This window comes from Bacillus rossius, chromosome 1 (assembly GCF_032445375.1).
Source record: "Bacillus rossius redtenbacheri isolate Brsri chromosome 1, Brsri_v3, whole genome shotgun sequence".
NCBI lineage: Eukaryota > Metazoa > Arthropoda > Insecta > Phasmatodea > Bacillidae > Bacillus > Bacillus rossius.
Window position 1 is genome coordinate 371423421 of NC_086330.1, and position 19064 is coordinate 371442484.

The 19064-nt window shown below is 38.1% G+C and overlaps 1 protein-coding gene across 8 annotated transcripts in view; it reads left to right on the forward strand.

Moving 5' to 3' along the window:
* Nucleotides 1-2: 2 nt before the first annotated feature.
* Nucleotides 3-19064, forward strand: part of LOC134528462 (liprin-alpha-1) — a 100652-nt gene continuing 81590 nt past the window's right edge. For all 8 annotated transcript variants that reach the window (XM_063362097.1, XM_063362099.1, XM_063362102.1 and 5 more), the window contains exon 1: nucleotides 3-597. In XM_063362097.1, coding sequence (XP_063218167.1) covers nucleotides 349-597 — 249 coding nt within the window. In that variant the 5' untranslated portion in view covers nucleotides 3-348. The remainder of the gene's footprint in view (nucleotides 598-19064) is intronic.

The following is a 19064-nucleotide window of genomic DNA, read 5'->3' on the forward strand; positions in this document are numbered from 1 at the left end:
GCCAGACAAGAAAGGTTGGTGCAGGGATTCGGATGGCCGTAATTTGTAGGTGTGTCAAAGTGGATGGGATGGAATAATGCGGTTGAAGTGTCGAACGGTGACATCGCACGTGATAAGCCGCAGCTCATCAGCACGGAGGACGGACCCTCGCCGCGGCTCGAGATAATAGAGGCGGAGCCCCGATGAGCAGAGCCTTGTAGCAGTTGCGGTGGTGAAGGAAGGCAGGAAGGTAGGAAGGTAGGGAAGGGACCTCGGATGCGCGCGTGGCGGAGGGCTGCGGCCCCGTGAGACGCGAGTGCCCGCGCGCGTACCCCGGTCGGCGGCGCCCGGCCGCCCGGCCGCCGGAACATGTGGAACATGATGTGCGACGTGATGCCGACCATCTCGGAGGACAGCATCAGCCAGCGGAGCTCGCAGTTCTCGGGGGAGGACGCCAACTTCGAGCAGCTGATGGTGTCCATGCTGGACGAGCGCGACAAGCTGATGGACAGCCTGCGCGAGACGCAGGAGCGCCTCACCGACACGGAGGTGAAGCTGGCCGAGGTGGAGAAGGAGCGGGACTCCCTGCAGCGACAGATCTCCGCCAACCTGCCGCAGGTAAGCCCCGACGCGGGTCCTGGGTCCCTGGGAGTCTCCCTTGGGGGTGGGGATGACCAGCGAGGCATCCCCTGCGCCCCGGTTGTCGCGGGGACACCCCGTCCGTGCACCGGGACCGCGGGGTGACGGGCCGTATTGATTGTGCGGTGGCCGTGCCCGCCATCTTCCTCCGCCGAGCGGCCGGCTGTCACACCGCCTCCCGCGCATTATTTATACCGCGGCGCGGGTCGCGGGGCCTGCCGGGACCGCCCCGCCGCCCCGCCGCCCTGCCGCCCTGCCGCGCGCCCCGAGTTGTTGGGGCATGGGGCTCCACCACAAGTCTCGGGAGGGAAAACCTAGTGCAGAGCCCAGGGTGCAAGCTGAACATTCAGCACAGAGAGGGTAACACCAGTTGGCAAGTGGTCCTGTTATTGAAGGCTGGGTGGAGCTCAAGAGCTTGGAATGCCAGTTCAACAAAAATTATCATGGTATATTACTTTTGTTGCAATGTTGTTCTGAATAAAATACGGTCAATTTGTTTGGGATAATGAAACAATGAGGAGTAGCCTAGCCATGTTCCACGTACATCTCTCTGTGGGTGGCCCATTGCTCGAAGGCTCGATCGTCATTTGTAAGCATGGCGATGAATGATCAGAGCAAAGGAAAAAGGAAGAGAGTATCAGCCTACTTTGTCACAGGGAGAAGCTGATGTATTTCAGTGAGTATCGTGAATAGCAAGTGTGGTAGGTGTAAGGGAGTGGAACTTTGGGGAGTTGACACACTGATGGGTGTGCCTGTGGCATTATCCGCTTGTGTTTCGTTAAACGCAATTCTGCTGTAGCAGTGTACTTGCTCTGGCACGCTGGGGTCGCAGACCTCCAGTAAGTACTCGTGTGCCCTGTAGGAAGCAGTGTCGCAGATATGTGTTATGTGTGTGTCCAACGATCATTTTCCCCGATGTTTTATCTAATACCACAGACTCATGACTAGTGACACTGCTACCGAAAACTGCCCTTGGAACAGCAATGTGATACAAATGATTTACTACTGCTTTTCTGCCCACTGTCTACTGTCTTAGTGCTGTACAGTATCGTCAAACAAAGTATTGCGTAACATACATGTCAAATCAAAAATACAGTTGGCTTCCACTTTTCACAGGAAAAAGAAAATGTTACGACTAATGGTACAATGTGCAGATAGCCTAATGACCCCATGTACCTGGACACACACACGGTGTGCAGAGCTTCAGAAAAACCACATGTTTGAAAACGGCTCAACATATCGGAGTGATGTCTGTTTGCGAAATATTTGGAATTTCTTATCTCTGCCGGGTTTAATGAAAAGAAGAAATTATAGAGCATAGAATAAAAGTATTTTCGGAATTTAAAATTTTTTTTTAACAAATATCGCCTAACTATGAAAATTAAAAAATTCAATATCTCCTAAAGTATTTGGAATTTCTTATCTCCGCCGGGTTTAATGAAAAGAGGAAGTGAAAGAGCATATAATAAAAGTATTTTCGGATTTTTAACATTTTTTTTTTTTTGCAAATACCGCTACTCTACATATTTACCAAAGTATTTAAATACTACACTGAGACGAGTAGGTCTATTTCTGTATTTCTTTTGCAAACTGTACGTATTTTTATTAGAGTGAATATGGCTAAAACACATGTTTTCAGGAAATTTTCATGCATGAAACATCCAGTACAGATTCTCGAAAATGCTCAAGGAACTCTCATTGTACCTTTATCTTCATTTACGTGCAATACCTGTATTGTGATGGTAACGACTCAAATCTCACAGTTACTCTATGCGCACCAGTTCATTCACAGCCCTTGCGCGAAGCGTCAGGAGCGTTCAGATTGAGTAGTACAGAGTTAGTCTTTACGTTGTGAAGATTGCAGTAGTGAAGCTCTGTATGCTCGCATGTAATCAGTGTTCGAAGAAGGCGAGGCATCTGTCGACAGGTTGCCCTCTGTTCTGCATCTTAGTAATAGAATTTTCACTTTTAAATCCTGTACCTGAAATTATAGCTTACATAAACTTTAATATTATAGGTACCTATATGTATTGCTTAAGACTTACATACTGTTTATTATGAATTTTGAATTTCGTGGTAATCAAAACCCCCACAAATTTATTAGCAAATAATTAATAGATTTTGGTCGTTTCAGTTTTATTCGGCTCCTAGGGCTTCGCTTGTAAACTTTGAAGACTTTTTAAGGTGCGTTGTGCTGTTTGTATTAGTTTTGACATTGGCAGAAGAATCTGCAGTGTGAAAGTTGCAGAAATTAGTGCTTCCCAGCAGACTTAACTTTGTACGCCCAGTGTAAGTACGCCAGAAACTAGAAAAGTGCTAGTGCTGTATGTTTGCTCGTGACGAGTGTGGTTCAAAGTCGCTTCAGGAGCTTAAACATGGCCCGAGAAAAGTGAAATCTTCAGGGTGCATTTTTAAAAAAAAATGGATTCTTTATACGTTTAAATATTCACATTTTAAGCATGGTTAGATGGTGTAACACAGATACTCTAATTCCCAAATAGCATTAAAAAAATATTTACAATTCTCATTTACACATCTTAATATATATATAAATCCAGTGTCCTGATGTTTGTTTCCAGTTAACTCTTTACCAAGTCAACCGATTTCGATGAAAATTGGCATTTATGTGTAATTTTTTCCAACTTGAGAGATAGGATAGTTTTTATTTCGATTAATGGTCTTAATAATTTATAATTAATAATAAACTGATTATCAATGTTGATTGGTGTTTAAGCCCGGGAAACGGTAGGTACTTCGTCTCCATGACAACGTTGCGTGCTTGAGAGTCGGGAAACCATCGGTGCTATTCGTTTTTTCTTCGGTACATTACAAAGCATTGTATTAAGTTTTTGTCAAAATTAATTAATTTTCATTTTATTTCATTTATTATAACTGTAAATAAGAGATTTGGTCTCATTTTTCCCCCCATTACTACAACCGTGCGAAGCCGGGTCGGGCAGCTAGTCATCTATATATTTTGTTCGCAGAATGATAAGCTACATCATCAATATAAATGTAATTTTGATATTATTTTAAGTTTATTTAAAAAAAAACTAATTTATTACGTAATTTTACCATGTGAAATAATCTAGGTAAGTTGATTTTACAAATATTTGTAATGTTTTCTTAGTTATTTACCTCCCGCCATATTACACCGACAGCCCTCGCCAACTAGAGACGAGAGTTGAAATTATTGCACTGTGCACTCGCTCAGTGCAGTTCGCCCTGGGAACGTGATGAACGTGATGATCCATGCACTGAGTGCAGGCCAGAGCAGATGCTGCAGTTTGCAAGTCGCACAACCGTGCAACGATGAGGCTGTTTCTGTTAACAGAGTTCATGAGACAATTTTACTTCTACGTCAGCAAAATTATATTTTAAGTGAAATTTTAAGTTCTTTCTTTATTTCAGTCCAAATATTTTTTGTTAGAAAATACAGAAATTTCAAAAGAAAAGAAGTTAAAATTGAACACAGTTGTAGACATAACATTATTGCAATGCTTCCTTATGAATGCAGAATTGTAATTATAATTTATATAGAAATAATTTTGTGAAAACCAACACACAGAATAGTTTATATTAATTACTTGTACTTAAGATTATGTTATAGGCATGAACAAAAAATAAAGTTATTTAATCGACCCATCCCTATACACACTATGAAGATAGTTCAGTACATGTCTGATGTAATCCATTGGTAAAAAAAAACTGTTTTAGATTTTTTTTTAAGATTCTTACAAATATAATTGTTAAAGTTTAAAAAAAACTAGTTGGTAGTCTATTCAAATGATAACTACATAAACAGGATGCTGCACATTATCAAATTGTATTAAAAATGTTTTAGTACTATTTTTGTATGACACCTACATAAAATGTATTTTGAATATCTTGCATTATTAATCACACTTTCATATAATAATGGATATGAATATTCTGGTGATGTGTGTTCAGAATGCCATTTTTTTTTTAAATTCTTAGACTACACTGTCATATCAGTACACACAATAACTATAATTTGTTAGCACCTGCAGCTCACTGCATTACTGATTGAAATAATATTAAACTACTGAGCTCCAAATATGAAATACTTTACTCAGAAAATTAAACCTTAATTATTTGCACAATTGTTAAGTGAAAAAATAGGTTACATGTGTGACTAATTTAGTCTTATCTTTAGTTGAACATTGACTTTAAGTAGGTACATTGATTTTGCGCTGCCCAGAAAGTAGATGTAGGAGTGTTATGAACTATTGGCATTTGATTCTTAGAAACAGAAAACTGTGGATGGTAAGTTTTTTTTTCTACGAGTTGAATCCCCATACAAAAAAAAAATCGGTATTTGCAATTGCTAGAGATCTGCAAAATTCACGGTTTTGATGGCCTTCAGGATAGACTGCACATACCTCTGTACACTCGGTCAATTAACGCAAGTTCATTGGCTGCTGACTTGTAAGTTGTCTCAGCTGGTTTGTCTGTGATTCGATCCTTCTTTGGTGGAGGGTTTATAACTGGTTAAGATTCGTCCAGATGAACAGTAAGCCAATAGCAAAATTATCTAAGAGGTATGTGTGTTTGAATTCTAGCCTATCGCCGAATGAATCCGCGAATTTTGCAGGGCTCTAGCAATTGTTGGTTGAGAATGTGGTTGGTATTAAGTTATGTTCTTATCAGAGCTATAGTTGACTCACATTTTCTCAGCTGTTTGATACAGGTAGAAGAAATGTTTCTCTACACTGTGGCAACACTATAGAATTTTATTCCTTAAGGCTTAGTCCCACACAACATGTTGATTTCATTCATTTTCTCGTCATTGCATTTATTTAAGGGCTCTTTCTGAAACTTGAACTTAATATTGCATTTGCTTTTGTTATTCTGTCACTAATATTATCAACAGATATTCACTTATTGTAATAAAGTAGGTCAGGGTAGCTGCGGTCAGGGAAAACGTGAAAAAGTCGGGGAAATAAAAAAATAGTAATCAGAAATGGTTCAAGCATTGCAAGTAAAGAAAAAGAAAATTATATGAGGCTCAGAAGGAAGCCACCATATTTGAAGATGAAACCTCTTCAATTACCAAGCAACAGTCCTAAAATGTTGTGAATTATGATTTTGTTTACCTATTTATCACAAGTTTTAATATTATTATTGTTATACGGTGTCGTATGTGTAGACGTATCAGATTTTTTAATTGTCAGAAATACTGTACATTCTACGAACATTGTATATCTTCACTATTTTAAATTTTCAAAATAGCAGCTTTACCATTAGGTACTTCTTTGAAATTTATTAAGTACTTTTTAAATTTAATATTTTGATAATTGTGTGTGTTCACATATGAATATTAAAAATTCATGTTTTTTTTACATTTTTGACAATAATTAATTAATTGATTTATTCTACTTTAAGTATAAATGCATATAGTTAAACCACTCATTAAAAATAGTACTTAAGCTAACTGATACTAAAGATGATTTTGGTTGATATCAGTTTAAAACATTAGTGACAACAAAGAAAGCAAATGCAGTATTAAGTTGAAATTTCAGAAATAGCCCTTAAATAATTGCAATGACGAGGAAATGAATGAAAATTCAACATGGCTTATGAGAGAGCCTGAAGGGGTGCCTCCCATTTCAGGTCATGTTTTTATATTTATATTAATCACTGATCAACTTTTAGACTTTTTCAATAGTTTATCTTTCACGAAATGAAAAATATATATAGCGCATACTTTTGCATAATTAGCTGCCAAAGTTACATTTTTAACGTTTTTGGGTTGTACAAATAAGGATAATTTAATTTATTGCAGAAATGAAACTTTTTAATTTTAACTACGACGCCACTGGCTACTTCACAATATGGTTTGCATTTCTATCACAAAAACTCATTTCATGTTCCTTGGCTGTCAAAATCGTAACAAATTTGAGAATTTTGAAATGCCAGATAAAATTAATTAATATTTTCTGAAAGAAATTCAAACCATTTCTTGAAGTAGCCAGTGGCATCGCAGTTGAACCTAAAAAGTTTCAGTTCTGCAATAAATTAAATTATCCTTATTTGTAACACCCAAAAAACTTTAAAAATGTAACTTTGGCAGCTAATTATGCATAAAGAATGCGCTATATATATATATATATATATATATATATATATATATATATATATATATATATATATCATTTCGTGAAAGTTAAACAATTGAAAAAGTCTAAAAGTTGATCAGTGATTAATATAAATATAAAATGATGACCTGAAATTGGTGCGCCCCCCCTCCCCTTAATGCACGCACAGAGATGAGGGACTGCACCTCTACGTGAGCTCAGGGGTGAAACTGTCCCGACACGTGTCCCTGGAGGACGGTTGTGCACCTCCCCTCCGGTCCGGGGGGAGTGCCGGGAATCCTTTTCACAGACGAGGGAGCCAAACGCCCGATCGTGCATCTTCGGTTTTTTTTTTTTGTTCATTGTAAATAAATATGGCGGTGTTGATAAAAGGAAAGACCATAAACAAGGCAACGGTATTTATTTGTAATTTTTTTTTTAGAGGAAAATACCTAATTGAAGAAACGTACTTCGTGGATTTGTATATTTTTCATACCGTATAAAATCTAGGAAGTCTTTGTCTTCCACAAATATTCTCGGGACGCCACATATTCCGTGAATGTTTATTTTGGACAACTCATGTAAACTGATGGTCAATTAGGTTAGGTTAGCTACATTATAAATACTTTAAAACATTGTGGACGGTTGATTTGGTTAGGATAGCTACATTAAAAGATACTGTGAAATCATGTAAACGGTTTCCTAGCCCTGGATAGCTACATATTAAAAAGTTATTTGCTACGCAACCATAAAATGATTTTACAGTTTTTTTTAATGTAGCTATAGGTACTTACCTAATATAACCAACCATGCACAATGTTTTAAAGTATTTATAATGTAGCTAACCTATCCTAATAGACCGCAAAATTTAATGCCACACCGGTTTATGCAATGAGATAGAACGGGGGAGAAAAAAAAAGCGAGCATGAACTTCGGGGAACTTCGGGTGTGGCTCTCTCGTCTGTGAAATGCAGTCTCCCGTGGAGCGACCTTCCCAGGGTTATGTACACGATTATGTACGTGATATATTTTGGTCCATGTTTCTCAATGTTGGCAAAATTAAATTTGTAAAAGTAGTACGGAATGTACCCAGCCATACGTTGGAATATTTTTCTCGTGTGACATGTAGATCCAATCTTGCTATTACCAGATCTTTAACACTTGCTATTTTGCAACACTTTTCTTTGGCCTGAATTTATCATAGGTAATATAATGCGCAATTTAGTTATTTTAATACTTTGTCAGCTTTTCTCTTGAAACTGATTGAAGACAGACAACTCCCTCGCTCTTCCAGGAATCGCGAATATCGTGCACCCCTTGTAAATTGTATTATAAACCAGCTACATTCGCCAAATTCGTGTGCTTGCATGTCTCTACCTCCGCAAACCAAGGCGCAGAACTTCAAACCGAAACTCGTTAGCAGAACTTTCAAAAATACAGGGATAGCCATAGAAGTAGGTAATTAAACATTTTTTTAAAAATATTGATATTAAATTTAATAACTCAAAAATTTAACGTAAATATTGTTAACATACATTACCGCGAAAATTTATAGTGGCGCGCGAGTGGAATAACTTTAACATACCTTAAAAAAAAACTTTACCAATTCAATAGCAATATATATATATATATATATATATATATATATATATATATATATGCAATTGAATATATATATATATGCAATAGAATATATATATATATGCAATTGAATATATATATATGCAATAGAATATATATATATATATATATATATATAAACCATATTCGGGGAGCTTTATATTATAGCTTAACTTGACACACAACAATTATAGGCCTTTAAAATCGCAACACCTAACAAGTAAATTGGACACATAACCAGATTAAAAAACCAATGACTAGCCCGGGCGTTATTTATATTTCTGTGCTTGTTGCGTAAAAGGGGTTAAGTCCAAAATCATAGTTTTGAGAAAATCGCGATTAAAAATTATCAGGTTTTTTGAAGTCAAGTTTTTTTTAGGTTTATTAACTGCTTTAGAACTTTCGAAACACATTGTTTTTTTTATATGATGTCTCTAATCTCCCTTATAAATTTTAAAAGCAAATAATTCAATATCACTATGTATTAACCATTTGTGACTTAACCCCTTTACGCAACAAGCACAGATTTATACTGTCTTATACTTAACCAAAGTTCCTGTCCCACTATGAGCGGGCCCATTTTACCGCCCAAACTCTCGCGCGAACTCACTCAAATGACGCCGTCAAAGCTGTTTCCGCCTTCTTTAAATACCTTTTGTAAAAGCCTTCTGCAGGTACTGGCGACACGAAGAGGTCACTCGTACTTACGACTCGGGTTATCCATAGTTTAAACCCTGCAAGCTCAGCGGTTACCGTCTGGCAGCATGAGCGGACATGTCTGCCGGGCTTTGGGGCCGGTGTCCCTCGCATAGCACGGCCCCGGCCCCAGTGGACGGCCATGCAGGAGAGGCGCTAGTGCGTGCTCGGAACGGCAGGCGTCCGCTGAAGCCGATCAGCACGACGTTGCAGGGCGGGAAGCCTACGATTCACGCCGAGTATTCGACATGCCCGAACATTACCGAATACTTGCCTTCGGGTGTCTTCGGAATTATTTTGTTTAAGTTAAAAAAAAAAAGTCTGTTTTAAATGCCTGACATAAACCAATAAATGTAGGAAGTTTCATAAAAATAATACAATTCAAGCCATTAAAACCAAGAATAATATTTGAGTAAATATACGAACATTCTTATCTTTTACATTCGTCTTGCAATTTCATCAAATTAAAATGCGATGTAATTAACTTAAGATTTATTTGTTGTTTGGATATTGTTGCGCAAGTAATAAGTTAAAACAAATTACGTGAGTTCCTACTGTTCATCCTTTGTCCCGGTTTGTTAGGTCAGGTCAGTTACATTATAATTACTTTAAAACTAAACAACCATTAAAAATAATTCTTATTAATTTTAATGTCCGCTTAGTTTGAAAGTATTTATAATGTAACTGACCTGACCTAATCGACCATTTTAATTAATTAGGCGTTCACGAACACGGCAAAATTAAAAATGCCTTTTTTCACCTAAATAAAAGAATTCCGAAGTCACCCGAAGGCAGGTATTCGGTAATCTTCGGGCATGTCGAATACTCGGCGTGAATCTTAGGCTTCCCGCCAGTAGAGACACTTCTGCTTCTTCACTACTTCACGTTTTTGGCCTTGGAAGGTATTCGTATAGCCATAAAAACCAGGAATTTTGGACTTTTAGAATTTCAACTTCAATTAACAGTCATGAAGAACCAATTGTGTAGCGAATCTATTGAACGTGGGCCGAATTCTCTCGCGTTAGTTTACAATTTACGTTGCGTCTGCTGTACGGGCGTTCGACGAACGTGTCGATGAAATCTGCCAGTGCGGTGGTGTGTTGATGCAGCGTGGTTAGGAACAACTTCGTTGTTCAGCAACCATCGTTAGACTGAGAACCAGTAGAGCCAACCTATATTATACCGCTTGGTCTCTGAAATCATACAGAATCGGTAATCATTACACGAACCACCAAAACAGTTTGAAAAATAGTTTTGCAACAAGCGTAGTTATTAATTTTCCATTGCCGTGACTTACGATGAATAGGGATATGATTAAATATTCAATATATGTTGATTTCTATCAATTTTAAGTCCCCAGTCTTGCCTGACGGGAATAAATTTATTACTTTGGCGGTAAAAATTTGAATCTAGAGAAGAAATGAAAATTCTATATTTGCGAAAAGACATGCCATACACCCACATTTACACACATAGACAATATATATATATTTGGTGTATCACGAGTTACGAATGGAAAAATGAAAATTAATGAGTGTTAACAATATTAATTATAGAGAATACAATTTCACTCGAATTTTTGTATTTGTATCCAATTGTAGAGAGACATGGGCTACCCGTATTATACACATTTCGTATCCAATCGTACCATCTGGCAGTCCAGCGACGTTGAGGCCACTGTCGACAGCTCCGGTCCGTGTCGCCTCGAAGGTCGGCGGTCAACAATACTCTGGCACCGCCTTCACTGCTGCACACTAGCGCCGCGCTCAGATCGGTGTCCATGTTCAAACTTCACAATTTTTTTTTTTTTTTTTTATGGTTATTGGCTTTCGCCCACAACCACCACCAGATACACACAAGTTCGACAACGCCGGTAACTTCACAAAAAAAAAAAACAATTTCATACGTGAACCTAAACCTAAAGTTCTTCTAAAAATCTACAAGTAATAAATGGGTAGCCAAGTCTATGAATAAACACACAATAAAACAAACAAAAATTAAAATATAACACTTGATTCAAATTATTCAAGTTAAGGTGAGTTTTCGATTGAAAATTAAGAATTAGTTGCGTACTTAATGTATGACTATGCATAGGTACTAGTGGAATGGTTTATGGTTGTCGTGTATGAATTCTGACGGGTCGTGTGCGAACCATACGATGAATTTTAGACTTAACAGGGATGGTTATATTTTATATTTTCCCTTAAGAATTAAGGGATGCTCCAATCAGAGCACAGTAGAATGTGTTGTTGGCGTGAAACAATTTTTCTTTGAAAAAACATGTTATTGTGTAGAACGAAAGGAGTAGGAAATACGAAAATACTAGCTAAATGTTAATAAATGATAAAATATAAAAAAAACAATGCACGAAATTAAAATAAAACTAATTGGAATATTTATTTTGTATTAAGATTTTGGAAATTGATTATTCTTATGTGTTTCTAGTTAATTTTTGCTATTATACATTATTTAATATATTAATGTGTATTTACGATCCGTTAATATATTTTCTTATTCTAAAAGCCATTTATGGTGGCATGGAATGGATGAACGGATTATAATTACATGACCTAGTATTTATATATTAAATTTTGATATTCTCAATACTAAATTGTGTACGTATTCAAGGTTACGAACTGAAATGTTACAATTTTAAAAGTTAAACCGTAGCTTTGTGTCCGGTTTTTCAAGTAGGTACATAACCAATTTCACCATGGATACCTACATATGTTACGTTTAATTATGAATTGATAACGATTACTAACAGAAAACCATTTGAAAATGCAGACGATACCTACGAATACAAAAAAATTTTGACTTAAAATAACATGGCTGCTATTCTCGCCCGTTTTTATTGGCTGGAATTAACGGCCACTAATTCAATCGTAAACTGGATATTGCTTAGTTATGTGCTCGTCGGCGTTCAGGTTAAGTTTAAGTTTTTCAGTCGTAAACCAGACCTTTAAAGTTTCTGGGAAAACATGTTGCCAACTTAACACTTTTTGTTCTTGCAACATATTGCCAAAACAACTGTCCTGTCCGGAAATAACTATAATAGTGTTTACAAAAGTTTACCGGTTGAAAACCAAATTCCTTTAAATTTAATAGACGACTAAGTAAATTTAAAAATCTAAAATCCATATATGTTTTAAGACATTAAAAAAATTTCAAAGCAGTCATGAGGACTGCGAACAGAAGTGAAAACTTAAAACTATAAACAAACAGTTGTTATTTTTGGATATCCAAATTGATTGTTTGATCTTAAATTAAAAATTGTAAATCAAAGTAACTATTATTAATATTAATAATATAATTAAGAAAATACAAATATAATTTGAAATAATAAATATAACTTTGTATAATATAATTGTGTAACATAAATTTTTTATTTTATAAAAATCTGAGACTTAATCGCAATTTTTACGAAAAAATATTATCACACAACAAATTTGTTTTATCACGTTGGTAAAATAACTCCTAAATTACTATAAAATACGCATTGCATAGTAATTGTAGGTATTAAAAAAATAAATAATGATAATCTTGATTTTTAGGTTATATTGCTACAAAGACTCTGTTTTCTTCGTTATTCAAACTATATATCTATATGAAAATATTAATATATTTTATACTCACTTTTAACTGCACAGTAATCGTATACTCATGATTTAAAATAAAAATTGAACAAAAACACAATTTGAACACTAATAGGAACATATATAGTGTTATCGTTAACACGTCACGTGACCTTGTCGATGACGAATTTACTCCCTATCCAAAACTTCCCATAGAAGTTTTCACTTTAAATAAATAATAAAAAAAATTGGTTGTCTGTAAAGTCGGTTTACGGACGATAGTTTAACGTGACGTCATAACAAAACATTGATGAAATGATTACTTACTTTTATGAATAAAATTGAATAATTTTTATTGAATTATCACTATTTTGTATGGATACAAAGAAGGAGTGAAATTAAATCTGCAATTTAATTGATAAATTTACTTTTATTTGCACTCATTAATTCAAATATGTTTATTACTTTAACGAAGAGATTATTTTAACTATAACTTTTATACATGTTTGCTATTTAACTTCTTCCAATCTGTGTTATTCTGTTAAGGATAGGACGGTGATAGGAAAAGTAGGAAACGAATGGGAGTTTTTCTAGTTTAATGTGCCTCGAAAAAGTCAAATCGATGATTGTTCCAATCGAGTGGAAGAGAGATAGATGCGGCGCAAGCGTACAATGAGCGTAACGGGACACAGCGTAACGGGACAATGTGCGTAACGGGACTCTTTTTCGTGCGTGTAGCCGGCGTTCATCGATTTATTAGACGTCACGTCAAAAAATTAAAAGCAGCTGAGAGGTGCTGACGGACACGCCGCACGAGGGTTGACAACCGGCTTGTAATTTTGAATTTCCCTAGCCTCGTATGTTCCAAATGTGCGGGCGGGCGCAGGCCTTATGCTGGGTTTGACCACGCGCCTCTCGGTCTGCCGGGGGTTCGGCCAATCGCGGTAGCGATGGAGCCATGGCCGACACCCCATTGGCCGCCACGTGGCCCAGGCAGAACCTGCATGGACCCAGGGACGACTTGGGTTCAGTTATCACTAGGGACCGGAAAAATTCGCGGATTCATTGATCTCCAGGATATACTCCAAGATCATGTGAATACTCGGGCAAACGTCACTTGTTCATTGGCCACTGACGTGTGAGGCGTCTCAATTGGGAGACTCGTGATTCGACCACCGCTTTGAACGAGGGTCTGTAATTGGTAGGGACCGGAAAAATTCGCGGGTTCAATAGCCTGTAGGATGAACTCCATAGTTATACGTACACTCGGTCAAATGTCACCCACTCATTGGCTGCTGTCTTGTGAGGCGTCCCAATGTAGCAGCAGCCTGTGATTCGATAAAGCTTTGGTCGGGTGTTTCTCATTGGCCCAGAGTCCTCCAGTTGAGTTGTGAGCCAATAGCAGAGGCAGCACTGAGGTATAACTATTTGTATTTTAGTCTATCGCGAAATGAATTCGCGAATTTTTCCGGTCTCTAGTAATTGGCCCCACAGTCCTCCAGGTTAACAGTGAACCAATAGCAGAAGTCGCATAAAAATACAATTATTTGCATTTTAGCGTGTCGTGAAATGAATCCGCGAATTTTTCCGGTCTCTAGTTATCAGGTTTTAGGCCCGGTTCACAATTTAAAATAAAATGGGGCGTGACTGTGTCATGGACACGGCCGTGCGATGTACGTGAATACGTGTACGTAACAGGTAATATTTTCTATGAAAAAAATATAAAATACGCTATTTTTTTTATTTTGATACCATATATATTCACTGTAACTATTTTACACTAATGTCGTCGGGAAGCCTATGATGCACATTCTGTATTGCACAGACCCGAATACTCACGTTGGCAAGACTTCTTTTCACAGACGAGAGAGCCAAACCCGAAGTTCCCCAAAGTTCATGCTAGCTTTTTTTTCCGTTTTATCTCATTGTATAAACCGGTGTGGCATTAAATTTTGCGGTCTATTATGATAGGTTAGCTACATTATAAATACTTTAAAAAATTGTGGAAGGTTGGTTATATTAGGTAAGTAGAGCTACATTAAAAATACTATAAAATCATTTTATGGTTGCTTAGCAAATAACTTTTTTAATATGTAGCTATCCTGGGCTAGGAAACCGTTTACATGATTTCACAGTATCTTTAGTGTAGCTGTCCTAACCAAATCAACCGTCCACAATGTTTTAAAGTATAATTATAATGTAGCTAACCTAACCTAATTGACCACTAGTTATCATGAGTTGTTTACTTATTTACAATGGGAAAAAAAAACCGAAGATGCACGATCGGACGTTTGGCTCTCTCGTCTGTGGAAAGAAGGCTTGCCAAGGGGAGTATTCGGGTCTGTGCAATATAGAATGTACATCATAGCCTTCAACCCGTCGTCGTCTTCCTTGCGCGCAGTCCGCGGGTGAAGGTCGCGCCTCTTAGGGGCCGCCACCTGGCCCCTGCACTGCCACCTGGCCCCTGCACTGCCACCTGGCCCCAGCTGTCTTCATTCCCCTCGGAGCTCCACTCCCGCCCACGTGCCGCCGCTGTTAAGGTCCTGCCACACCGCCAAACATTCCCTTCCGACACCTTCCAACAAGTTGTGTCAAAAGTCAAGAGGGTTATGCGCTTCGCTGAAAACTCTCACCAACGCAGCCGTGTTTGGATGGCTTTAGTTTCCATCAGATATTTTGCATGTACAGGACGGGTAGAGGCCGGAAAAAATTCGCGAATTCATTTCGCGATAGCTATAAAATACAAATAGTTATACCTCAGTGCCGCCTATGCTATTGGCTCACAACTCGCCTGGATGACGCTGGGCCAATGAGAAACGCCCGACCAAAGCTTTATAAGAATTACAAGCTGCTACGTTGGGACGTCTCACAAGACAGCAGCCAATGAGTGGGTGACATTTGACCGGGTGTACGTAGAACTATATGGAGTTCATCCTGGAGGGTCATTGAACCCGCGAATTGTTCCTGTCCCCAGCGTATAGCTTGCGTCAGAGGCAAGCTTTAGACGCATGGAGTTGGAGGAATTGCAAGTTGAAAGGAAAGAGGAAGATGAAAGCGCATGAGTGTGGACATAGCTTTAGGAAGCCAGGCAGCGTGGGAGTCCCTGCACCGCCGGGAGCGCCCTGGGACAGGCGGCGGGTCCCACGGGAACTGTCCCACGGGCCCCTCTCTCTCGACACCGCTCCGGGAAGCCTTCTTCTCACAGACGAGAGAGCCAAAACCCGAAGTAACCCGAAGTTCATGTTTTTTTCCGTTTCTTTTAATGTAGCCATCCTAACCAAATCAACCGTCTACAATGTTTTAAAGTATTTGTAATGTAGCTAACCTAACCTAATTGACCATTAGTATCCTTTCATCAACATCGCCATATATATTTACAATGAACAAAAAAAAAAAAAAACCCGAAGATGTACGATCGGGAGTTTGGCTCTCTCGTCCGTGAAAAGAAAGCCTTCCCCACCCGCCCCAGGCCAGACTAGATCCAGGGCCGTCATGTCTGACCACTACATCGTTATTTTCACGACGATAACCGAAATTTAAAAGAAAATTGTTTGATTGATTACCACACTTAAAAGTATGGGAATACCTAGTAGACTTTTTGTAAATCCAACGTTTACTCTTATTGATTTAAATAAATATAAACTCGTAAATTTTTTTTTAATAATATAAACACACATATAAATATTATTAAATTCATTAAACACCCATGTGAAATTTTGCATGAGAGACATGCTGACAGAACACGTGTTAAAACGGGCATTAAACACAGGCTACTTGTAACCACCAGGCCGAAGCCAGGGGGGGGGGGGGTCATGTTTAACCATTGTATCATTATTTTGATCAGTATAGTCGACATTTAAAAGAAAATTGATTGATTGCTACACTTGAAGGTCTGGGAATATATACTACACTTTTAAAACTCCAACCTTTACTCATATAAATTTAAGTAATTATTTGCTGGATAAAAATACTAAACTTGTATTTTTTCATATAAACACATAAAAATATTATTAAATACATTAAACACACATGTGAAATTTTGCATGACAGACATGCTGACAGATCACGTGTGCAAATAGGTATTAAACACAGGCTACTTGTAAACACAATTCCGGCCGCTTCTGTGTGTGAGTCATGTCGGGCTGTGGTGGAGAGGAAATACATTTGTTGGTTACAAGAATCATTTTAAAGTAAACTCTCCGCAACATTATGAAGCTAAATGGCTATATTTTCCTTATTCTGCCTTCGCTTGTAATTTTTTGACGTGAAAATGTCTAATAAATAGATGAACGCCGGCTGCACACACGAAAAGGTGTCCCGTTACGCACATTGTCCCGTTACGCTCATTGTACGCTTGCGCCGCATCTATCTCTCTTCCACTCGATTGGAACAACCCTCGATTTGACTTTTTCGAGGCACATTAAACTTGAAACACTCCCATTCGTTTCCTACTTTTCCTATCACCGTCCTATCCTTAAGAGAATAACACAGATTGGAAGAAGTTGAATAGCAAACATGTATAAAAGTTATAGTTAAAATAATCTCTTCGTTAAAGTAATAAACATATTTGAATTAATGAGTGCAAATGAAAGTAAATTTATCAATTAAATTGTAGATTTCATTTCACTCCTTTGTATCCATACAAAATAGTGATAATTCAATAAAAATGATTCAATTTTATTCATAAAAGTATGCAATCATTTCATCAATGTTTTGTTATGATGTTGTCACGTTAAACTATCGTCCGTAAACCGACTTTACATACAACCAATTTTTTGTCGTGAATACGTCATTAAAATTGCTTCCATAGTGGGAGGCAATTCAAAAAATGAATGATAGCCAAATCGGGGGATACAGTTTGGTGTTGCAGCTACATATCTATCATATCCATCCAAAATTTAATCACACCACCGGGTAGCTAAAGGATCAAAGAATTCGTTACGCTAAGTGAGGACTGTGACGCATCGCGCGCGGTGGAGGGGGGAAGCGCCGCCATTTTGAGGTCATTTTGCTTGCGTTTCGAGATTTCCAATTTGTATAACTTTTGACTCGGATAAGCTACGACGTTCGTTTTGAGTTTCAATCGTGAGCTCTCGTCAAAATCTATCGATCGCACGTATAAAATATTAGTGTAAAATAGTTAGAGTGAATAATATACATATGGTGTTAAAATAAAATAAAAAAATGATAATTTTATATTTTGTGTGAAAAATATTACCTTTTACGTACACGTATTCACGTACAGCACACGGCCGTGTCCATAAAACAGCCACACCCCATTTTTCTCTTTGAAATCCGGGGGGGGGGGGGGGGGGGGGGGGGGGGGTCCAGACCACGTGTGTCCCAGAGAGGACTGCTCCCGAGGCAAACACTCGCTGTGCTGCGAGCCAAGAAACTTCAAATTACAATTTTGCTTACGCCTCAACTTCGGTTTATAGACACTGAGAAAAAGGTTTGTTTACCTCAACAAAATAGTTGTTTATATATGGCGAAATAAATATATTTTGTTGATTGAAACAAATATGTTGTAGTAGAAAAGATTTTGTTGACCAAACCAAATTATTATTTTTTCAACTCAACTATATTAGGTGTAATAAATCGATTTTGTTCCTTAACAAATTTAGTTAGGGCAACAAAATATTTTGTTACGGCAAGTAAATGTTTGCTTCGTCATGTATAAACAAATATTTGTTTGATTCAAACAAACCTTTTTTCTGTGTAGTGCATACAGTTGTCGACTGTCCATTTACATCACGTGGAAATTATGTCTGAAAAAGTGCACACATTGAATTTACTTACAATTAGGTTTTATTTCGCAAGTTACCTTTGTAATTAAATATTGTAAAAAAAAGGGGGTTTTCTGTAAAGTCGCAGGCTCTCACGGCCTTTGTCTGAAGTATCTTGGCTTCTGGGTTGTAGCCGCGTCCTAGGCGAATAATTCACCGACGTACTGAGTAGGTAACTGCTCCCTGATGATGGCGACTGCAATGTCGAAACCGAAACGTCGGTGAATTATTCGCTATATTATTTGACAGTTCCGCATGTTTTCGTGATAAATATGATTTATCGAAAGGAGCTCGGGGGAAGAACTTTGTTCTTCTTCTTCTAGTGTTTTAACAGTTTCAAGTTGTTGTGTTTGCGATGTCTCGCTGCTTTCACGCTTTGTCGACGGTTGCGTTGGTTGCGTGTCGCGTGCCTTGCGGAGTTTACATTGGCAGTTGCCTGGCTTCACGTGCACGACACACACGCACCGTGGAATGTGCGTGAGCCTGCACTCACGCACGCGTGAAAGCGACTTTCACTCTCGCGTTCCAGTGGGCGGCGCCAAAACTTGATCTGCGGCACTGCGCGTGGACGGAGTCTCCCTCCTACAGCCTCCAGCGCTTGTGAAGATGTGCGAAGATGAGTGTTGATTATGTCCGTCAGTGTGCGAGTATATATCGTGGGCTTAGTGGAA